General features: G+C 42.6%; 2 protein-coding genes across 5 annotated transcripts; one reads left to right on the top strand and one right to left on the bottom strand.

The window, feature by feature from the left end:
• Positions 1 to 1,597: 1,597 nt before the first annotated feature.
• Positions 1,598 to 18,772, bottom strand: prim2 (DNA primase subunit 2). Its single transcript, XM_040177845.2, has 14 exons — positions 18,602 to 18,772; positions 17,712 to 17,861; positions 17,488 to 17,600; positions 15,514 to 15,608; positions 15,304 to 15,424; positions 14,305 to 14,400; positions 13,585 to 13,722; positions 11,167 to 11,234; positions 9,739 to 9,811; positions 9,335 to 9,520; positions 4,937 to 5,063; positions 4,621 to 4,703; positions 3,427 to 3,495; positions 1,598 to 2,266 (listed from the first exon to the last, which is right to left on the bottom strand). Exons 2-14 carry the CDS (start codon positions 17,854 to 17,856, stop codon positions 2,039 to 2,041), a joined length of 1,542 nt encoding a protein of 513 aa, XP_040033779.1. The 5' UTR covers positions 17,857 to 17,861; positions 18,602 to 18,772; the 3' UTR covers positions 1,598 to 2,038.
• rab23 (RAB23, member RAS oncogene family) lies at positions 18,511 to 23,465 on the top strand. 4 transcript variants are annotated; one of them, XM_040177855.2, is made up of 7 exons: positions 18,511 to 19,966; positions 21,956 to 22,186; positions 22,268 to 22,353; positions 22,565 to 22,721; positions 22,826 to 22,908; positions 22,990 to 23,082; positions 23,174 to 23,465. In XM_040177855.2, exons 2-7 carry the CDS (start codon positions 22,032 to 22,034, stop codon positions 23,305 to 23,307), a joined length of 708 nt encoding a protein of 235 aa, XP_040033789.1. In that variant the 5' UTR covers positions 18,511 to 19,966; positions 21,956 to 22,031; the 3' UTR covers positions 23,308 to 23,465. The 4 variants fall into 4 exon arrangements, with proteins under 4 accessions (XP_040033789.1, XP_040033790.1, XP_040033791.1 ...); XM_040177856.2 differs by having other exon boundaries at positions 21,996 to 22,186; XM_040177857.2 differs by having other exon boundaries at positions 19,537 to 21,047.
• The last annotated feature ends 431 nt before the right edge of the window (positions 23,466 to 23,896 follow it).

Here is a 23,896-nt window from a genome sequence, read left to right on the forward strand (position 1 = left end):
GAATGTATCCAGAAATACAGCTAAATAACACAATGAAGATCCGACAACATATCTTACCATACCAATATACTATAGGACCACCCAAAGGACAACGTTAAAGACCCCTCAGATGGAATAATAATGACCAGCAAAACAAAAGACGCATTTGTTGAGGAATCTCATCCTTATGCAAATTGAACATGTGCTCCAAATGTCTGTTTGCACGTTAATGGTTCCTTAGTCTGGAGTCTCCCCTCTGCACAGTCTCAATTATGCATCTAAAAAAGCTATGGTTTGATCACTATTATATTGTTTAAATTGTACCATAAAATAAAGCTAATAATGGCAGCAAGACATGCGCGCTCTTGCACCATTAAAATCAACCTATGGGATGCTTACGGGGGCCCCGGCCATCGGGCCCCATTCATGATCTGAATATTCAAGGTGAACAAGCACACCTGAAACCGAGCACAGCTGGTAAATACTCCTATGAAACAGCACTCTGTGGTGTGTGGTGTGTGCCCCCCTCCCTCCCCACCACACACCCCTCCAACCCCTCCACAAAAACGCAGTAAAGAAACCCAGTAGTGGTGCAGGGTCATAAAATGAAAGGTCAGTCCTTTATCATCAGTGAAGTTTCCCCGCCTCCCAATAATTTATCCCGGCCGCTTTCATATTGAAGCAAAGAATATTTTAAATTTGACAAAGAAGATAAAATGCTTGTGAATTGAAATTTCTCGTTCCGTTTCTTTGCATTACACCAGAAGTTATGCTTTCTTTGTTTTATATTGCAATTGATACCACCCATACGGATGCAATGCAAATTGCCTTGAACATGGAACGTTTGCAGGATTTACCAGCTCCAGATTGCAACAGCTTCACAAAGCTTCCCCCCCAGCTAGACTCTCTGCATACAGATTCTCCCCGTAAGGCGTCTTCCGTACCGGCCTCATGGAAACAAATGTCGCAGTCGGGTCGCAGACAACGCAACGACCCCCCCAGGACAGCTCTCGCCCACGTAGCGAGCACTGGAAAGGAACCAAAAACAAATGGCACCATGAAAGTAAGCAAGGTGATGAGTAATGATTGTAAATCCATTAGGAGGCGATGAACAGGGTCTCAGTCAACATCGAAGAAGGCTCCGGCTTTGTCAAGCTCGACCAAAAATATTCAACATCAAGTGTGTCTCGCTGACACCAGCCTGGCTGTGCACCGTTATCCAGTTGTCTTATTATACTGGATAGATTCGCTCTGCCGAGCTCCATGCCTGCATTTTAATTCCAGCTGTGCGCAGCTCGACGAGTTACAAGCATGAGACGGCAATGAACTCCGGGCGCGAGTGTGTCAGAGGCTTTAAACAGGAAAGCGCCTCATTTGTTTATTTATTTTAATTTGACCTCATGGACAATTCAATCTCCAATTCATTAAATATTGACCTAGTGGAAAACCACTTCTATTTGTGTGATTCGGGGCTGATTAGATTAGCGGAGCTGCCTGCGTTGCCACACTGGTGCAAGAAGTTCCTGACTGGAGGACATTTTTCACAAATGAACGCAAACAGACGTTTTAAACAACTTTGTGCATCATGAGGCAGCATCCCAAGGAGGCACAATATAACTGTGGAAAAAGAAAGTTTATTTTCATCCATCCTCCTGCCAGCAAATACAATGACATTGTTTCTGAGACAGCTATGTTCTAGTCATCACACCTAACAACTGAATCCCTGCAAAAACACAGACAGTGCAATGAGACGCATAGAAGAGTTCACACCAGTGTGGGAAGAACAAAGGAAAAGCAGAGAAACTTTTTACAGTGTGATTAAACCAGAACAATGTAATGTCACCAGCGTAAACAAATTAACAATAGAGGCGGTGACCAGAGATGGAGATGTTGAAGTTTGAATTTGGTACAGTTAAAGGTCTACATAGAAAATAAGTGATTTGTAACTTTGATCCTGAACACTCCATGTACAGAGTCAGAGTCAGCCGAAAATACATTATGTAGCCCCCCCTCCTCCTGTAACTGCAAACCCCAAAGAATAAAAAGGGGACAAAACGAATCAGGCATCCTGAAAGTAGGAGTCCAGGTCCTCCGTCATCTCATCCTCCGCTTTGGAGGCGTCGGCTGCCGGCTCTCGAGTTGCCGCCGATCCTTTGGTGGCCGAATTTTCCTGCAACCTTTGTGCAGTGTCCACCTCACGCTTTATCTCCTTGCCCCCTCCTAAAACCTTCTGACTCTCTATAAAGTACTGGTTGGGGTGATTGAGTGAGAAATTGGCGTCGTCAATCTGCTCGGTGAAATAAGAGAAAACACAGGACGAGAGAAAATGAGAAGAGCAGCGTTAGTTTTCACAGCAGGGGCAGGTTGATAGCATATTGATTGATTGGTTCAACGTTGTGTCATCTATTATGTGACAGTCATATAACATCTGCTTCATTGAGAGGCAATGTGGAATGGTTGCTAATTTATTAATCATTATTATTATTGAGGAGAACAGCAGGCTTTCGTGACTAAATTAGCGTTCTAATTTAGTGAAAAGATTAAATGCCCTTTCAGGAAATAAAAATGTCACAATCCTTCATGAGGAGTACAAACCCATGAATCAATTAACAAGTTCAAATGGTCTTTTGAAACAATTGTCCAATTGTGATTAATGTTTTCAAAACGATTATGTCGGTGAGGACTTTAAATGACGATCATTCAAAAGGCATCAGCATCGTCCATTTGCTAAATGAAGTTTAGCAGGAGTCGTTTTGCTTTGCTGTTCCAATCTGTTGAGTCACTACAAAGAAGACAATTCTTTACCACAAATAGATGGGATGTGTTTTCAGGGCAATTATGTGTGAATTTTACTACTTGCTATAAAAATCCGATAACGTATCTGCGTAGGGCCTAATGTGTTGGTGATCAATACAATTATATATAAAGACATAATTAAACGTAGTCTTTGTGAGATCTGTGTGTCGCTCTGCTTAATGCTTTGCTCGCTGCATGAACAGGATTCATCACAGTGTGTTGGACAGTTTGTAGTTTTTTTTTTAAGTTGATCGTTCTTCACATTTTTCAGCGCAGTGGCAGCAGTTTACACAACGCTGGTCCAAGTGACTGCGTGCGTTTGGGTGTGAAAATAACATCAGCTGAAAGTCACGGTGTTTATAGTCACGAGCAATTGTGCTTTTGAGTTTCAGACCGTGGCTCCTTTTTCCGATCCGTGCTCCTAAACGAGGACCTTGAGTATGACTGTGAGGGAACAAGCATCCAAACTAAAACACATAGAATGAAGTGTCCATGGGGGCCTAAAAGGATCTAACTGCCATAATAACCCTATGAAAATATGTGAGGACGGAGATGAGGACAGCTCTCGGCCTCTGAGACTTTTTGCAGGGGACGGAAGGACCAGACGCCCGTCCACATGACAAGCGGCGGCCCAATTAAATCTGCACTTACATTGTGTGTCAGCTCAAAGTACTTCTGGCATGCCAGCTGAAAATGCATCCCTTTAACCAGCTCCAGGATCTGCCACAAAACAAGTAGAAAAAGAAGAAACTGTTTTTTACGGTAATCATTTCTTTCTCAGACCGTCAAACCGTAGAAAGCGACACAGTGCATTTACAGACAATGTCACTGCAGCCCCGTATTCAAAATTGTTTTCATTGGCTTTTGGTCAACAACATGAATCATAATGACTGCAGTGAATAAGTCCTTCAAGAGATCATTGCAAATGCAATAAAAACAGATGGCTCGCTTATTTGGGCTACTTGAGACATTGATGCCCTGATCAAATTTTGTAGAACTGCGTGCGGTTGCCGACAATTACACCTTATATCTCTTTCAATTTGGGGATTTTTCTTAAGCTCTGCAAAGCTGAAAAGAGAACCCGGGCCTTGGCTTCTTCACAAAAGACCTCTCACAATCTGACAGATTGACAGTAACTCACCTGCTAAAATATCAATCCAAGGAGTGTTCAGCATTCACTACGAGCAGGAAAGACTTCTGTGGAATCTGCCTTTTTTTTGGCTTCTATATTCCTGAAGGCTTGTTTGCAGCGCGCTACGGCTGCAAACAAGCTCAACACCGGGACTGAGACATACTTTTATAAGACCAGGAACATTTGCATCCAAAACTTGAATGAATGAAAAGCGAGCAACGCGAGCCGTCCTGTGACTTTACTTTTACTTTAATCCTAAAGGAGGAAGGATCACCCTGGTGTGGCGGGCCAGATGTCCACAGCACAGTCGATCACACTAGAAGTCTTGACTATCTTTACTTTTCAGCTCTTTCAGTAATATGATTAATATGTGTGTGGGAAGCGACCCTTTGGAAAACAGAATTACCATCATTTTTATCCATGCATTTCTGTCAGTTGCCATGAAAAAGTGTAGACATTCATGGATGAATCCTAATCCCTTTCTTGATCCGGACGTTTCATCTAGCGCCACCGGCGGGTCAAAGTTTCTTTCTTCTAATAATTCCAATAAAAAGGTGTTTTCACCGTCCCCCGACTTTCCCTTGGTCCGAATCTAATAAATGCCTTTAGGAGATACGGCATGTGTCTTTTTTACAAACCCAAGCTCTAGTTGCAGAGCAGCAGAGAGGGATGCCGGAGGCCTGCCGGCCCACACGAGACGGGACAGCACCCACCTGACTGATCCCACTGGCAGGAACTTTGTAGAACTGAAGCTTCTGCTTCAGCAGTTCGGGGTCACTGTGACGGAAAGGACAGCCTGAAATTGAAAATGAAATTAAGAGTATTAAAATAAATGAAGACATAAACGAACAGTTGACGTGGTATATTACTGGTTTCACTGATGGGGAGGGGAGTGAAATATCTGCATTTAAAGCTTCACGCGCAATCTCCACCCTCAGTTGTGTCAGTACTTAAACCCGAAAGCCTGATAATGGCAGCCGAGTGGCTCATCACACGGGTAATGGCTTCTTGCAACAGTCATCAACTCACCGTGATGGTCTCCTTGGCTGGGTGGGTTTGATAAAATCACCTTCATGCAACTGTAGGGGGTGTAGTCTGTCCGCTTGCCTTCTTTGCCAAACATGTGGCGGACGCTGTAGGCATACGCTTTGTCAAACTACGGAGAGGGAGGGAAGCGAGAGGAGAGGAGGGGAAAGGCATTAGCCAGGATGAGAGTGTAAGAGGGACAAGGTTGGGGTGAAGACAGACATTGTCGTACATCATGTTGGTTCCGACAGGCTGTTTTGCTTAATGAAATATGGAGCTATTAGAGAGAACCTGCTGTACAGGTGTCGTCACACTCGAGATAGCAGAATTATGGATATTCTTTCCCCTTTAATGGCTTTTGACCAGTGTCCCGTCGAGTCCTTTGATACAATATGAAGAGGTTGTTTGAAATTAGAAAGAAACGTGCCACGCCCCCATTTCTACCTCCCTCTGTAGTGCTTCAATACCGGCCTGTCGTGGACTCATCTTTGGAGGAACTTCATACAACGGACGTGCGTTGCATAGGAAAGGGTTGAAAGTTTTACTTAGCTATAGTCACTAGTTACAATAAACCTGTGTAAAGCTGAGGACACTTGTCACATTTCAGAGTTTCACCGAAGAAATTTCCATCCAACTTATCACCGGTGATTCCATTCAATGATGATCTGCCTCGAGCCCGAAGGAAACACAATACAATAAGTCACAAAAGTTTCAGTAATAGAAGCCACTATTTCCTTGCCCATCTCAATGTTTAATGGCCCATTGGAGGGTGGGGCAGACTTTTGGGTGGAGAACCCACTATCTTGCTCTCAGGCAAACTGTGCATGTTGGAGAAAGAAGAAAAACGTTAAAAATGAACTTTAAGCTGCCACAAGTTTGTCCAGGTTGTTGCAAAACAAAATAAATCCTTCATACTTTTTTATTGGGGTCGTCTACACAATCTTCTGTGAACCTCTTTTATATGTGCAGAGCTCCTGTGCAGCCATTAAAACTGATTAACAGGGACCCTGCCTCTCAAAATGCGACAGTAAAATTCAAACAGTGTTCTCCCACGTTAGCAGACCACTCTCGCCATGACGGCTGCCATCGTCACACGTAAATGTTGCCATAAAACCCTTGAACTTGCTAATGTGACGAGCTGCAGCAGCAATTCACAGATCCATAAAGTTTTCTTGAAGTACAATGCATCAAATATTAATTATGCGGCGCGTCTGAGGATTCAGGGGGCTGTTTTCTGATTTAAGAGCCCCCTACTCTATTAAAACTCCTCTTGGCACTAAAGTGTGTTTAATATGTATAATGTGAAATAATTAGGGCATAAAAAGTGATGCTCAGAAATGATAAACTAAACTCTCACTTCCTTCATTCTTTTTTTTTTTTTTTGCTGGAGATTAAAGACGTAGTTTCACATGAGCAGATTATAGACAAACTCTTTCTTAAATCCTGAGAAACCCAGAAATAGATCACAGACAGAAGCGTTTTTCTGCCATCCCCCTACAGACGTTTGATTTGTCCTCAAAAACACTATTCGGATGCCTCTCAGAATCAGACGACGTTCAATGCAGCTCGCGGTTTGTTTACAACTCGTCCGATTTCCACTCTTTAAATACAATTTCTACCGCGGTCCTAAACTGCAGCCCACATTTCAGATAATCCTGGATATATTCTCACACAGCTGACCTCCATACTGAGGGAATTTAGAAAAAAAGACGGGAGAGTCTAAACACGAGCACAAAGCTGCATTAAAAAAAAAAGAAAAGGCGCAGAGGCATCGCTCTTCTGGTGTACATCTGCGCTCATGGGGCTTCATCACTGAAACACCTCCCCCCCACACTCGGGGACACATTGACAAAAACCTGAGGCTATGGAGACAGAGAAATAGGACACAATCAAAGGGATTACGTACGTGAGTGTGTGCATGTGTGTGTGTGCACTTGGCATGGCTTCTTAGGCTCAGTGAGTCCATAGTGACTGAGAAGCCTGCAGCTCCAATTCCGCTTATATGTAATAAAATGAGTCACATTTTCTTATCTGCACTGAAGGCTTTTTCAGAACTCCCCAAAAAACAAGAAGAAGGTGAGGGGACTATAAAATGCTGCAAGTGTGCTCAACTTCAGAAGATGGATGGCAAAGCTAGAAAAATGGTGTCAGTTTGTAGAAATTAATAAACCTGAAGTTAACAACTGTAAAGGAAGCTGTGGCAAAGCAGTTCAAGCCAAAGGGCAACACAGCACACCGACATGTGATCCAAACAGACCCTCTTCTAAATGAAAAGGCAGCACAAAATAGATGATGATATATATATATATATATATATATATATATCAAGTTGATTTCATCAATTTCCCCCCCCCAGAGTCTAATATTACCTCGGCTCTCCCTCCGGGCCTCTCTCGGGCATCGCTGCCTCCCATCGTGTTCCTCAGTGCCTGGCGCATACTAACGAGCCGGCTCTGTGCAGCGCGCCACAAAGTGCAGTCCCTGACTTAACACATACATCACTGTGAGAGCTGCAATCGGTCACCGGCATTCCGCTGCGGAACCAGAGCCCAGCGCTGTGCACAGCTCATCGCGCGCTCCCCTGCAGCTCGTACGCGGCACCAGAGAGGGCGGCAGCAACAACTGCAGTTGCCACGAGGCTCCTACTGGGGGACTATCAGCAGACTGGAGGGATGCAGGAATATCCAGAAAGACACTTCCACAGGTATCGGTGACAAAGCTGGACAAAAAGGGAGATGGGGAATCTTCCAGCTAAACGTGTGCACACAAAAATTGTACAGAAGAAAGACTCGGTATCTTTGTCCATCGGATCCTGGTCATTATTCTTTATGCGTCTTCACATTAGAGCTGAAACTGAGGCAGCAGCGGGAAAGAGGGGCTCAGGATCTCTCACCAGAATGCCAGGACACTTTGTCTGGCTGATGCAACACATGTCGCCGGACCGCCTGGAGTGACATGGCAGCCATGTGATCTACTACTACTACAAATAATGATCTAAAAGACAACACAGCTCGGGGATCAAGGCCCACTGCACACAATGCTGTGCCAGATTACTGCACTGGATCCCTTTTACTGAAAATTAAACTTTTTTTGGCATTCAGCTCAAATGATGCACGCAATGCTGTGTGTGTGTTTTGAAGCAGTGTTTATCAGTACGGATTGAGTCGAATGGAAAGTATTTACATACGCTTCTACTTTGCAAATGTAACCAAATAGAAATTCCTACATAATTAATAACAAAGAAAGCTCAAGCTGGTGCCTGCTGTCACCTGTCAACTGCTTCTAGCTAAACACACTAAAGGACATCATTACTTCACTGACCTCACATTGGTGCTGGTCTACAGGCCAAGTCAGCATTTACACACTATTTGGCAGTGAAAGACCTAAAGTGTTAAGGAATGAGGAACACTTATTGCCAAAATATGTTAAATATAAAAGGAATTGGACATGGCGATCATACATAACATGGGTAAGACAATGGGACAATGGTGAGTTATACTAAAGATCTCTAGCTCATTAACTGTCATAATGTGTGTGTGTGTGTGTGTGTGTGTGTGTGTGTGTGTGTGTGTGTGTGTGTGTGTGTGTGTGTGCTACCTAGATAGACATCTTGAGTGGTTTGACTGATTGTGGCTAAAAGTAAAGATTATGTTCATTATGGATTGACCAATTATTTTCTCGATTAGCAGATGGGTCTTAAACATCACAACACGAGCATTACAGAAAGTCCAAAATAGTCTCCCTTAGATGTCCCCGGCACACAGAGACATTCAAACAGTCCCCGGTGTGAACTGATGCACTAACAACTATCCATATAAACAGGCAGTTATTTTCATGACAGCTTGGCTGCTCCAACCGTTGAATACATTTTAGTTTAGTCGGGCTTGTTGAAAATAGTAAATATTTAGAATACAAATATCTTAATAGAAATAGATAAATATTCAAAGCAAACATCAAAACACAGGATGAAATTCTATTTGTTTTATCGGATCGGTTCCATCAGTCATTCCTGACTCCTATTTACATGCAAAACAAATTACTGGGGCGCTCTCTTTTTTGAGAGACACAATATCTGTCTTTATTAGCCTCAGAGTACGAGAGCATGCAAATAATGTTAGCAGGGAAAGCTGGTGACTCGGAACACTTCGTCACAAATCAAACAGAAACAGCTATTGAAGTGTGGAACGGCCCTGCCAAGGGTGAGCGTCCTAAATTCCACGTATCCGGTGTTCAAGGATTCAATTTGTTTTTTAAATAACTGAAATCTGAAACCGGTGCATTTTGTGCACGGAACGAGGTCGCAGTGAGCACTAAGCTCGCCTGCGAAGCTGCACAGTTTGGGCTGTTGACCCGACAGAAACAACAACCTAAAACACACCACAGCATTCATGTCTTCCTTACCTTGTCCGCATCCACTTTGCCTCTTATGAACTCTGACCTCCAGAACTGCAGCGCTTGCTCCAGGGAGAGGCCGATGCCTTTGAGGAAGAGGCCGTACTGCATGCGCCCCCCGTGGCGGAGGTGGTGGTTCTCTCGGAGGGACTGGTGGAGCTGCCTCATGCAGAGCGGGAAGGACTTCCCTGAAAGCTGGAGGCAGACATTAATCAATGACTACCGTACACATGTGGACTTTCTATGGGGCACATGTGACATACCGTGAGCTGATTGGTTGACTCTATAGAGGCACTAAATACGCTGTGTTTTCATTTTTAGCTCTGTGGTAGCACATCAACTTTACAAACCATATAATAGACTTATATACTTTGAACTTCACATTTCAGGAGTAAACGGTGAATGAAACTTACTGAATCAATTTGATCCAATGAAATTTTCCCAACATTCTTCTGGATGCTGTAATCCTGTCCCACATAGGCGTGACTAGAAGAAGGCATTGATAGAAAAGACCAAAACTGTTACAATTTTGGATGTCACCAAACCTCATATTTGTTCACTGTGTTTTCAAAATAAATGTGGAACGGCTGCGCTGGGAGACTTTTAAATCAATGACTTTGGCAACCCGTCGAGTCCTATAGAACAGTGCTTTGCATTACCTTGTGCTCCCCCTACCAAAGAGATTACCGGCCTGCCCACTAATCTAAAATATTCTGCCCACTAATCCCCGTCAACAATCAGGCAACTTAACTTCTTCCACCCGTGTATATTCATATTCTCACTTCCATCTAAAGGAAGATAAAAAACTCTCGCTTTGTTCTGAGCAGCTCTCCTTTGCCATTGAAGTAGAACTTAACGCTGCTGCTATTAATCCACTATTCAACTCAAACTTGAGTGCTTTTGCTGAACGGTAACTTAAGCATCTTTAGGCCTGGACGTCATCTCTCCATGTCTTTGTGGCCAGCGGGGATAGAACTCTTTAAATCGGGCCCACCACTGAGCGAGAATGCTGCAGACAGCACACACAAAACTGCAACGTAATCCATCCTGGCAACAGTGCACCATCTATGCACAAAACAACCAATAATAATTTTCCAAGCAAAAAGGTACAGAATGCCTCGGTTTCCAGCACATTTAGAGGACGATGCAAATTGAGTGGCAGTTTCATCGTTTGATCAAAAATGATGACACCTTTCTTGTTGATGTGTTTACATATTGCAATTGAGGACCGATAAGGAAAGAGTTTTAGATGAGTAGTATTTAGATGACGCACCGACCTGTAGCCTAACCCTCCAACACGCCAAGAGACAACAGCTGTAACGGCCCCATTCATGTCTGAGGAAAACATATCAAGCTTTGTCCGCTTGACATTGATCACCGTACGACTTTAACAGGCATCCAAACGATATTAACAGACATACATTACATTACAGGTCATTTTAGCAGACGCTTTTATCCAAAGCGACTTACATTACACTTTAAACCCATGGCGTTTTCACATTTTTGCCCGGGGAGCAATTAGGGGTTAGGTGTCTTGCTCAGGGACACTTCGACATGGAACATGGGGCAGCCTGGAATCGAACCACCAACCTTGTGCACCTTCTCTAACCCCTGCGCCACGACGACCCCAGTAGAGTAGATACAGTAGAGTGCAAGAGAAGTTGTAGGAAAAGCTATGTGCATTTTGCACAGTGCTAATTACAACGTTACAATCTGCCCATGTTGGTTTTACGCACACCGGCAGTTGCCGTTCTTAAAATGAATCCTGCTAAATCTCCCCCTCCCCCCCCACATGGAGACCAAAGCAAAGTGGCAAAGTTCTTAATCCCTCTGCTGCTTACCTGAGGTGGTTGAGGAGCGGTTGGAGCCGTTCATCAGAATGCACTGCTGGTAGCGAGCGGGCCGTCAACTGCGAGTGAGATGGACGTCACGTGAGTAATGGTAAACAGTGCGAACACAGCAAACACAGTGCAACGGTGAAGTGCTTCACAGAGCAAAACATCTGCATCCAGCCTGATGCTTCCCGTCTCAGACTGAAGACAAAGTTCCGTGAGATGTGAACTTTTCAGCTGAGTCTGACCCGAATGTGCCTCCGTCAACAACAAGGAGCACGAGTCCATATCAGGGACTGCCTTGCACGTACACAAGGAAAGCTTCATATCCATTATATTTCTGTGGTTTTCTGCTGAGATGAACAGCCAACCAATAACGAGTGATATGGAGAAGCAGCTTTCAATTTCATGCCTTTCTAATGACACATTTACAGAAATGTCCCCTGGTCGTCCCCAGTGTGGGTAAATAACCATTATAGTAAAACACAAAGCAGTCACACTGGCACAGTTGCAAGCAAAATTGTTTTGGAGCACTATTCCATTCCGACAGTTAGTGGTCCGGATAATTAACAGGAAACGCGTGCATGGCAGAACTGGACAGAGTTGCTTTTTTATTGTTGTTTTTGTAATTTGGGAAAAACCGTCCTGCTGTGTTAAAACAAATAAAGTGCATGTTGCCAACTATGCCAACGTGAATACAGAGGATCTATGCTCCACAGAGGACAAACCAACATCTGGAATTGTAGGATTTGGACACTAGACTGGAATCCACAGCAATTTTATGTTTTAGAACAGATACCGTTCTGTTACTTTAGCATACATTTTAAGATCATTAAACTACATTAGAAAACCTCTCAGAATTCACTGTTGTGTAATTACATCAATCAAGCCTATTTAAGTTTGCCACTTTTTCGACAAGTGCGCCAATTTGATTGCTGGCTAAACACAGGTAACAAACACACTGATTCAAAGCGACTACATAGTTAAATACAAACGGTCGAAAAAACAAAACCAACAACCAGACAAAAATGGTCCTTTGTTCAAACTGCCAAATATTCTTCAAAGAACAAAAGGAAAGCACTCTCGCTTCTGAGGTAGACTCAAACCGCTGCGTTGGAGAGGCATTGGGACCCTTTTGAGAACATGATGGCACACATTAGAAACACTGTCACCGGTCCATAGCTTGCCCACTTGAGAGCACGTACAAGGCACAATTAATTAAAAAACACAAATCGACGGCACTCTGGCTCGGGGCTCTTTGTGTGTTTGTACAGAAAACAGGATTGAATCATTAGTTCTAGTAATAGTATTACAATCTGATCCATTATTATACTGCTGAATGGAGTCTGCGGGGTTTGACTTATTGGAGTGATCGGGTCTAATATTTACGGCTGCGTAACAACCAAAAATGATAAGCCTATTTTTAGAGACAGGTAGACGCCATTATGCAAACGCATCATTTTATCCATCATGTTAATCTGACGCGATACCATAGAATATAGAAATTAACGGTTTGATGAATGCAGTTTCTCTCAGAGTGTATATTTCATACCTCTTATCTTCATGGTGGATCAGATCGACAAAACCTGATCCTCCCTTTGCCACCGTCATAACGTGACATCTTATGTCAATTGGAAAGGTCATGATTCAAATCAGAACATGAATGATGTGCAAGACGTTAAATTGCCATTTTGTGTCTGTGCGTGTTGCATGTTTGGGAGATTTCTTTCATGTCATAAACCTTTGGTGCCACTGCTCGTGCCTGTTGCCTAGTCAGGATGCCTCAGCACGATGCAAATAGACCTCACATGTTTCATGGAGAAAGCCTCTGGACCTGGAAAACACAGAGTTCCGCGTCCCTCGAGGCTTTAAATGCCATGCGCAAACATGCTGGTATTGTGCCATCACAGACCCCCTTTCACAGCCTTTAGAAGCACATCCCGCCCGCGGGGATAATGAGCACTTTCATTCTCGCTGTCGCCATGTCACATGTGTGCAAATGTATTCCCCCCTATTTGAACCCTGCATTTCTTCAGTTCCCCTCAGGGCACTGGAGGCAACTAGCGCTGTTCCAACACACCTCTGTATAGAAGATGGGAAAAAAGAAAAAACAAGCATCGGTCTGATGAGACTGAATTTCTGCTGCGACATTCAAATGGTGGGTTGTCGATTTGTTGTAAACAACATGAAAGCACGGATGCATCCAGTCACCGCTGGTGTAATGGTTAGGGGGTATTTTCTGGACCTTTTAGTACAAATTGAGCGTCATTGAAACACAGCGCGCATTCCTAGAATTGTTCCATCCCTTTATGACCAGCATAGCCATCAACTAAATTAAAGCGGTCAAACATAGACAAAGAAATTTGTAGCTTTCTGTGATGTTGTTATTAATTCGTTCTCAAACAGCAAAGAGCTTAAAACACTTACTGCCAGAGATTTAGATAGCCGTGTGCGGAAATCGTTGAGAACAATAGTGACGATGTCCTTCTGAGGGATGTACACGTAGCCGGCTTTGAGGTACACCTTCCTCGCTCGCACTAGATCCAGGGCGTCTTGAAATGGCACCTAGCAAATAGAACAGAGAGGTTAATAGTCTGCTTGAATTTTCCCATTTATTTCGTATCATGTCTAAAATAATGTCATATCTGGCCAAATATTGGCCCCAGATATGCAGAAGCTGGAGAGAATGTCAACGAGTTTTAATTCAATGTCATTATGACAAGGCGTTACTTTTAAAAACAGACTTGGCAGTGCGTTGCACTTAAAATAAAAGTTAAAAATACATTTTATGGGTGAAACAAATGAGAAGTGTATCCGTAAATTCTGCCCATCTTATCTGACAAAACTAGCGGAAAGCAGAAAAGCGGTACGGTGCTGATTAACTCGTACTGTGAGTTAACTCAAATCACATGAAAAAGGAGACACACTGGATCACTTGATAGTAAATGGAAGAATCTGACACAATATTAATAAAGGAAATGTCATTTTTTAACTGCCATTTCAAACACAAACCATTTAGTTAAAAGAACTAAGTCAGTTTTTTTTTCTCTTTATTATAGTAAAATATTATCGTGCATGAAAATGTGTGGAAATAAGCCGTCAACATTCGTACTGGTTGCGTTGGAGCGAGAGAGAGAAGTAACTCACTTTGTAGAAGTCCTGTTCTTCCACAGTGATTCCACTGACGTTGTAACTGGAGTTGAGAAGTTCATCCTTCAGAAGAATCTTCTCCTTGACACTCGTCTGAAACATTGTGGATGAGAAATACGAATTTCAGGCAAGAGCTGTAGAGGCGTCCCTAAATCCGTGTTCATGCACGGGAGGCTGAGTTTATCCGATTAATGTGTCCTTTCCCTCCTGGCCTGAGAGATAATGTGTTGATGAATTATTAAAAGAGTCAACAGTAATTTTTCCTTTAAATATGCATCTCTGTTTCTAAAAACCTGCCACAGTTCTTTCCTTGAGTGGATCTAAAGACAAACGTAAAAGTGTCTGGAATTGACAAGTTCATCCTGACAACTGGAACTCTCTCCTGGCAGGTCTCCCTCCACCACCATTCCACCTCTGCAGCTCATCCAGAATGCAGCAGCTCGACTGGTCTTTAACCTTCTGAAATTCTGCCACACTACTCCTCTCTGCTCTGTCTCGAAATGCACTTCTTGAAAGTCGCTTTGGATAAAAGCGTCAGCTAAAGAACATGTGATGTAAGAGACAAACAGAATACTCTTAAGTGACTCAATTAATATTATTACTACTGTAATTGTTGAATTTAGCGTTGATGAACATTCATCACGTTTGACCACAAAATATATACATATTTTCAACATTTAAATCACCAATTAAGGAAACCCACAAGATACATGTTCATGTTAAATTTATTAAACAGCTCCATCTAGTGGAAAGACAATTGAAAACAATTGTTACATTCCCTTTTCTTGTTTAGCTTTATTCTCTTGTTCTGAAGGTTTGTATAGAAATACATATTTTACAGACACTTCTGGAATGTATTGTTCTGATAGGTCCACAAGTCTTTACATTCACACATGTAGACAGATGTGAATCAAGTAATATAGCTTATTAGCAAGAATTAACCTTTTGAGTTTAAGTACATTCCATAATAATGTTCAAGTATTCAAATATACTTACAGTGGCATATTGCAGATTATTTCTGTTAAGAAGTTCAAGCTTTTGTTGTGGAGACAGTTCATCGAAGCGGTGGCGGAAGAGATCAACTTCCTGTTGTATAAACCACCGTCTCAGATCCTCCCTTTTTAATTCAAACGGAAATAAATATTTCTTAAGTATTATTATTTTTATTACATGGTATTTGAAAACAAACACTGTAAAGAAACTTACGTTTGGCAGTAGGCAAGTCTGAGAATAAAGTGGGAGATATGGTCCTTCCTCCGTTTGTCATGTTCACTTGGTCCAGTCTGAGGTTTTCGGTCATCCTTAAATTGTTAAAAGCAGGTCAAGTGTTTTTAAACATACATTTCTTTTCCTTATTTACCTAACTGCTTTTTCATGACTTATCTTGTTTGGTATGATCTCCACTGTGGGCGACAATTCAATGGACAGATTTTCTAAAGGGAGTTTTGTGGCTTTATATTTAGAACATCACATTTCCATCTTCAAATTACATCTGCGAGAGTTACATTTTTAGTTTGCAAAGGAATCAGCCAACTCCCCGCCCTCCTCCCGTGTCTCCGAAATTAGTTCTTCTGTGTTTTGATTCTGCCATTCACTAACTGCTGTTAAACTTTTTTTCAGTTGCACAGTAGTTAAAGTTATGCCTGTAAAGTCAACGAATATTCTATATTCGAATATATATATTTGAATAGTTGTTAAAAACAACTATTAATTCAAATGTAAAAAAAAAAGAAAAGAAAAACCCACAACAGCGGCAGAGGCACAGCTTCATGCACCAGTTTGATTATTTGCCGTTTTATGCCAAGGTTCCGTGTTCACGCACAGCTCGCTCGGAGCACTCAATGTCGGTACTGTAAAACTTTCAATCACTGAATGAAGCCTGACATATTTGGGACAAGAATCACAACCTTAAATTGCTTTCACAAAACTCTCTCAGCTTTGCGCAAAGAGACGGTGCTGGAAAGAGCGTGTGCGTGTGTGCGAGCGAGAGATCTGCGGTCGTGGTCATTAGTTTGTTTACTTATTTTTGTGTAGGTAATATGTTCTTAAATATGTTTAAACTTAAATTACCTATACAAGTAGTTATCTCGCATTGTATTCATTTGTCCTGTTATTGACGTGTCTAATGCACAACCAGATATTAGAATATATTCCAATGTATGTCTTTTTTTTAAAGCAAATATTCAAATGTCCTTTTTGAGCAATTTTGACAGCTCTACTGTAAAGTGAGACACACTGTGATCCATTAAACCAGAAAAGCTAACTAAGAAGCCTCCATTGCATTTATTTACATGGTGTCAGAAAAAAACGGCAACCACTATGGTAAGCTGAAAGGGGGAAATAAAGGACAATGTGGACCATGTGGGAGAGAGTGGCACAGTAAAGATATAAATTGCCCAGCCAAAAAATGTTGGGGGGTGGGAGGGGGTTTGTTGGTGGATCGGTACAAAACCATTTTATGTTGACATTTCTTAATTTGGGTTAATCTTGGTTCATGCTATGCACTACACACAAGTAGTCATTTCCAGTTGAAGTATTCCTTTAATGTTACTGACATAACCCTCAAGAGGGGAAGATGTCATATACAGAAGTCGCATGCGCTTGCGCATATACTGGCAGTTCATGTTATTTCTGTAAAGTGAGACACACGGTGAGCCATTGAACGTAACTGGGAAGCCTCTATTGCATTTATTTACTTAGCCTACCTCCATAGTAATAGAAATACGCGCCTGTTTAACAGTACAAATCAGTTATATTAGTCTGCATTGGTTTTGGTTTAGTGTACCCAATTAACTCGCATCTAAGTGCAACTGAACGCGCCCACAAATACAATGTAGTAGCTTGCAGCAGCTTGCAGCAACTCCCTAAATACACATATATTATGAATGAATGTAGACAGATGCATTACCTATTTTCAGAAATGAGATTCCATTTGCCAAATTGTTAATGCATCTTCAATTGTGTGCACTACTCGATAGATTCAAATTGTTTTTTACGGCTGGTGAGTAAAGCAAATTTACCAGGCGCTTTTGTTCTTTTGAGCCCTGCCTTTAAGCTTACAGTGAGAGTACCGAATTGGTAAACTGTCACGGACTCCCTTTATGACACAGCTTTATTCTTGACAGGTAGTAAATGTAGCACTGCTAAGTTGTAAAACTCTGATGCTAAAAACATACTCACAGCGTCCGGTCTGTAAGGAAAGTTCAGAGATTTTAACTCAGACACCAGTTTGTTTGAGTACTGATCTGACCCTTTCAGGTAGCTCACGCCCACATTTTCCACGGTCTTCAACACTGCGGGGGTATTAAAGGAAGGCATTTTTTGCAAACACGCATTTTTACATTAACTGCTTAAAAAAACTGTCCGAGCTCAAAATACACACACAGCATAAGAACTTTTCTCACATTTCAGTCGATCCACAGCGAATGCCTCAAATTCACCAAGAGAGATATTTTCCAGGGGAGGCTGGTCGTAGAACTGCAGATGATGTCTATAGAGCTCCGTCTGAGTGTTGGTGAGGGACTTCTTTCTTCCACTTGAAAAATCCATGGTTCCTGATGGTAAGAGAAATCAGAAAGGATGTTTTCATCAGACAGGTGGTCGCTAGTAGCTTGCATACTGGCATATTTGAAAGATCAGTGTGAGGTTCAATAAAAAGGTCGTTCACCTGGGTACAAGTTTGAAGAATAAATGAAAAGGATGGATTATATATTGATGAGGTACCCCTGTCAACAATTACCAATACATTGACCTAACGAGAGCCCATTTACAAATTACTGCACAATCTCTGCAACTTACTGCTAACAATTGAGCTTAGTTGGACTTTTATCTGCAATACCTTGCCTTTGAAAACTGCCTTCACTCAAATCAGAAAGCTACATTGAAGTCGCTCCCATTCAACAGAGAGAAATCTGGCAAGTGAGGCAATATTGAGCCTACAAGGACATTGGCCGCACCTCTTAATTGACACTAGCTCGCCATTGCCATGGCTGACGTCATGGTTGTCACTTTCCATCTAAACAGCAAACACCTTATTAACGAGACCGCACAGCCTGTGCCCTAACCCTAACCCTGTGAAACAGAGTGTTTACAGCTAACCTGGAGCAGCAGGCGGTGTCGGGTAGCATCCTTTGCACCAACGTTACGTTAACTTAACGGTAACTCACGCTAGCCAACGTTAACGGTGGTCAACGTCCCTGTGGCGCACAGTGCTAGCTAACATTCAGCGAACTTATCACAGGTTACACAGCACGTATCTGGGACATTGTTTGAGGTAATTTATTGTTGTTATTACCGCGTAGACGATGGGGGTGACTTCTTTTCTGCTCAATCCCGCCAAACAAAGTAGGCTGTTCAACGTTCGCGGGTAAATGATGACGATGTTAGCCAGAACAGGAAGTGAAAACCTGTCGTCATATGTGGGCGCTCGTTTAGTCTTACCACCCGAACCTCTGTTACACCCCGGTCAATCGTGCTTAATAACGCAGGAAAACATGTCACACTTTTGTATGGTCATCGTCAGATAGTCGTGTAAATTAGTTGTTTAAAATAAAACATGCTTTTAGATTGAATTATTGTTATTATTTTTCTCCATCGACTTATGTGCAACAGGGACTTTTCGGAGGCATTTTTACAACATAACAAACGCACCCAGAACACATACATTGACTAATGTATTACAACGTTTTAGTACCGTTCTATTATGTATTCAAAAGCTCTCTGCAATAAGTCATAACGGTTGACGGAGACTTTATAAAACTATTATCACATACATTAACCCGAACCCTAATAACTTTAGCAGGGAGACGTCAAGCAGCCGTATTCAACAGTATATTTGCTTATTTCTATTTAACATTACATTACATGTCATTTAAATGTCATATGTAACAAGTAATACTACTCTTTGCAATTGCTCCACTGCTCCACAGACTTTGGAGGGAATTACCGTATTCCCAATCTACTATATTTATTAGAAATCAATATTTCAGAATAAGATTTTAGATTAAGAACCATGGCGAGCTTGATTTTATTGCATAACAGTATTTATACCACTCAAAAGTGCATTAACTTCACGTGGAATATACGCGTTTACGCAAGAATGCATTAGTACTAAAAAGATGTATCATTTGTATCTTGGGCGCAACAAGTTGATGCCCATTTCACACCGGCTGGGGGCAGTAATGCGTAAAGCATCGAGCTGTAGTAGAAGAAGACTTGACACTGCTGCCTAGCAACAAACATTCGCCAGCTAGCTTGGCTCGCTACTCTCATGCGCAACGCAGTTGGCGATGGCTTGCAAATAGATAGCGACGCCTTTTCTTTTCTTTTTTACCCCGTAAATGTCACGGATTTGATTTTTAGTAGTAGACAATGATTGGACTTTGGCTGCCACTTTGAAGCGGAGAACATTCGGCCCGTACCGTTGTAAGCTAGTTAACGCTAGATATCATTTTTGGGGCCAGGCGAAACGTTCTCTTTTCCCCCGAAAAAAGAAAGTAGCTAACCTTAGCTAGGTAACCTTAGCACCGGGGTGCTAGCGTCTCGCCACGGGGAAGAGCAGAGGGAAGCCCGGAGATATGCGGTTGTGGGTTAGTTAACTGTCTTGTCGGCTGGTCTGATGTTGGCGGGGACTGGATGAGTTGGAAAGTGTTTTTTAAAGGTAAGCGATTGCTCCCTCAGTCCTTAATATCATTCCTCATCGGCATAGTCACTCAGTGCCTCCAGTCAGCTTTTAGGGTTAGCAGCTGCTTGGCACATCGGGGCTCTCCCATCAGCTGTTCAACAAGTCGTATTTCAAACAGGCCATTCAATTCTGATCTGATTGACACAATACTTGATGCCTCTCCCAGACTTTGGAAATATCACCTGCAGCAACAGTAAACCACAGCAGAAAGTAGCAATGTTACTTCTTGTGTTTTGGCCTTATACTACTTCTATTCTCTCTCTGCTCTAAAGTAACAGGCTTTAGGCCCGAGTTAAATAATTGTCTGCAAATTGTCTGTGGACATGATTCACAATCTTGGCCCATCTTATGCGTACTCACCAGAGTTCATTCATACGTCCATCGGGATGTGTAGGATACATTGCTGGGAATAATAAGTGTGGATCTGTATTTCAGATTCCATTCCAACATGTAGAGTGTGAGGTGGGTCACAGTCTCATGCAGACAAAGATGATCACCAGAAGACACACACTGAAGATAGAATTGTTGTCTGTGCATGTCTGAAAAAAGTTTTTCCAAATGTAACCTTTTTATTTTATTCGTTCTGGGAGCCTTAATCATGCAAACGTGTAACTTGGCTTGAGAAGACGGATTGATTCCTGATTTAACATAAATCAGAACCAGAGATTTTCGCACGTGAAAATCTAATCCCAGGTTTACGTTTATCTCTCAACTCAGTAACACATTAACGTCCAAACTTTGAGGTGCATGCTGTTCATTTCAGGCTCCGCTTCGCCTGCACGTCACACGGCTCAAACCTAGTTGATGAATAATACGGCTGACTGCCCTACACGCTGTGACTCGGATCCCGACCGGCTGTGGGACACTACTGTCTCACTGTGGGGTTGCCAGTATCCACTGGGAGCAGCTTTCCCACAATATTGTTTAGCATTGCACTCTGCAGACACACACACACACACACATAACTGTGAAGGAGCCAGTTGCTACGTGGAGTCTGCTGCTCTCGGCGCTAATGGATGGACAAACACATTGCACAGCCGCCGCACACGCGTGACTGGTGAGGTTTACAACTGTTAATTCAATGTGAGCACACGTAACAGTTCAAAGGATAATTCCAGTTCGTGTGTGTGTAAAGCACTTCGTTAGAGTGCCCCCCCCCCCCACCTCACCAATCCAATGGTTGTGTGGGTAGTCAGTAAATATAACATTTGGCAGGCTGAGAGGAACATTTGATTGGATGAGTTTGGAGTTTGGACTGTTGACTAAACGTGCTGAGCTCTGGTTATTTAGTCATAATGTTTGACATAAAGAGAAAAAGAATAATTGGAAAACATTCACACAGATTTGAAAAACGTATTTTTACTTTCTTCAAAATGTGGGGTTTGGTTAGTTTCTATGTAATTGACTTACTGAATTCTCTGCTAATGTGTCCTCTAATAAAAGTCAATTGCCTTCTACCAAACACTTCAATCTGAATGGATGGAAACAAATGCTGTGATGCTCTATTATTATTAATCACATTAGAGGATAGCAGCACAATTGTAGTCACGGCATTTTCTTCTACATTGCATTACAGGAGCAAAGGTTTTGCAGAAAAACTCATCCATGGATTCATGCATTTGCTGTTAAATTGATTCAGTTTGATGTGTAATAAAAGCTAAAGCATTTAGATGCAGGACATTCATTCTGGGAAAGATAACTCGCATTGGATAAGAAGTGTAGCATTCATTGTGGCCAAAGTAACGTCTTCTTGAGAGTTTTCTGCAGGAACCTTGTTTTTTTTACACTGTTTGAAAATGAAAGGGTTCCTTTAAGAATTCTTTGACAAAACGTTTTTGAAAATAAACCAAACATAATCATAGTGATGTTAAACCCTGTGAGAATATGATAGTTCATGTTCTGCTGGGTGTGTTGGAATATTTACATGTGTCACACGTTAATGTTTGGTTTACTTCACCCTTTCAGTTGGTCCCTGTGTTTCTGTCACATTGCTGAAACTACCCAGGCAGCAAACTGAGTGAACCGGCCTGACGTCAACGCCATGTTGGAGGAGGACATGGAAGTGGCCATCAAGGTGGTCGTGGTCGGCAACGGGGCTGTTGGCAAGTCCAGCATGATCCAACGCTACTGCAAGGGCGTCTTCACCAAGGACTACAAGAAGACCATCGGAGTGGACTTCCTGGAGAGGCAGATCATGTAAGCACCAATGCAACGTGAGCTTCACCTTCCCCTTTTTACAAATATTGCCCACGTCGCACGTCATCCTCATTGTTTCAGCGTCAACGACGAAGAGGTGCGGCTAATGCTGTGGGACACGGCCGGGCAGGAGGAGTTTGACGCTATCACTAAGGCCTACTACCGTGGTAAGACCCCCCTCCTCCCCACAGTGACAAATATAACACTGCTGTAATATGACCCCTCCCTTCCCCGAGTGCCGAGGTTAAGAGTTGATCCTTCACGGGTTTAAACGTTTAATGGCAGCACGGCGATGACACGCACCGGCTCACATTTTCGAGCTGAAAGAATCCAGAGATCGAAAGCTGCAAGCTGTTGTCGCGTTGTGTTGCGTTCCAGGGGCCCAAGCATGCGTGCTGGTCTTCTCCACCACAGACAGGGAGTCGTTTCAGGCGATCGACAGCTGGAGGGAGAAGGTGGAGGCCGAGGTCGGAGACATTCCCACAGTCCTAGTGCAGAACAAGATTGACCTGCTGGAAGACACCGTTATAAAAAAGTAAGCAGCAGCTTCTTCTATTATTCAAAGTCCCAGTTGAACGTTTCGGGGACGAGTTGTGACGCCTGTGATTGTGAATCGCGTCGTGTTTACTTCACCTGCAGCGAGGAGGCAGAAGCTTCGGCCAAAAGGCTCAAGCTGAGATTTTATCGCGCTTCGGTGAAAGAGGACCTTAACGTCAATGAGGGTAGGCGACTGAGACGTTTGCATAAGCGTTCTGTTATTCATTCGGGATAATGCTGGTGTTGCATGCATGCTCTCCTTTTAGTTTTTAAGTACTTGGCTGAGAAGTATCTCCAGCGACTCAAACAGCAGACGGCAGACGAGACCGAGGTGCTCCACTCGACAAGCAATAAAATAGGTGAGGCGCTCTCTAAATCCTGTCATGTTACATTTTAAGCTGTATTGCTTCAGTACAGTGACGTTACTCGTGAACTTTTGTTTCCCCAAAGGTGTTTTTAATACCACAAGTAGTAATGTTTGCAACCAGAACTCCAGCAACGGGAGAGAAATCATCACTTTGCGACCCAACAAACAACGGACCAAGAAGAGTAAAAATCCTTTTGGGAGCTGCAGCCTGCTGTAGATGGATTATTTGTTGTGTTTTGTGGAGGTAGCCCCTGGCGAATCCTACTCTCTACTATTTTAATAATGACTGATGTTGAATGTGTGTCCTGCGTTGTTTCCTTACATTTCCTCCCCTTCGGTTCAGCCTAGAATCTTCATTAAAGAACTGCTCACAAAGCTTGTCCGTCCCTGTGGTTGCCTTAAGTAACACCACCACCAGCTGCAGCTACAGTACATGTATGTATTCGATATGACTGGACATACGATCCTCTCATTAGTCTGTGGAACAGCAGACGTTGCACTCGTGGCCCGGTGGAAACTCCTGTATAGGATTTTTGCAATTGCCCATCCCTGTGTTTGCTATTTCAACTCTGCAGTATGTTTGCATGTATTATAGAAGATACAGAGCTCATTTTGCACCATATTCTTTCTCTCAGTGTAACGTGCTTCAAACTCTGCTCTTTATTGTGGACAAAACACTTTTGAATCTGAGTTAATTCTCTGAGCAAAAAAAAAGTATTTTTGTACAAAGTGTTGAGTGATATTTTCAGTCAAAATGTTGACATAGTGCCAAATGTCCTCTTTCTGAGCTGCAGTTAAATATTACC

Source organism: Gasterosteus aculeatus, chromosome 6 (genome assembly GCF_964276395.1).
Source record: "Gasterosteus aculeatus chromosome 6, fGasAcu3.hap1.1, whole genome shotgun sequence".
Taxonomy (NCBI): domain Eukaryota; kingdom Metazoa; phylum Chordata; class Actinopteri; order Perciformes; family Gasterosteidae; genus Gasterosteus; species Gasterosteus aculeatus.

Bases quoted from the DNA above. Each gene is read 5' to 3' on its own strand.
- prim2 (XM_040177845.2), bottom strand. From the start codon at position 17,856: ATGGATTTTTCAAGTGGAAGAAAGAAGTCCCTCACCAACACTCAGACG. The intron at 14,401-15,303 runs GTAAGTATATTT...ACAATGTTTCAG, and splicing joins ATAATCTGCAATATGCCACT to ACGAGTGTCAAGGAGAAGAT. The intron at 9,812-11,166 runs GTAAGCAGCAGA...GCCTTCTTCTAG, and splicing joins CCGCTCCTCAACCACCTCAG to TCACGCCTATGTGGGACAGG.
- rab23 (XM_040177855.2), top strand. From the start codon at position 22,032: ATGTTGGAGGAGGACATGGAAGTGGCCATCAAGGTGGTCGTGGTCGGC. The intron at 22,187-22,267 runs GTAAGCACCAAT...TCATTGTTTCAG, and splicing joins TTCCTGGAGAGGCAGATCAT to CGTCAACGACGAAGAGGTGC. The intron at 22,722-22,825 runs GTAAGCAGCAGC...CTTCACCTGCAG, and splicing joins GAAGACACCGTTATAAAAAA to CGAGGAGGCAGAAGCTTCGG.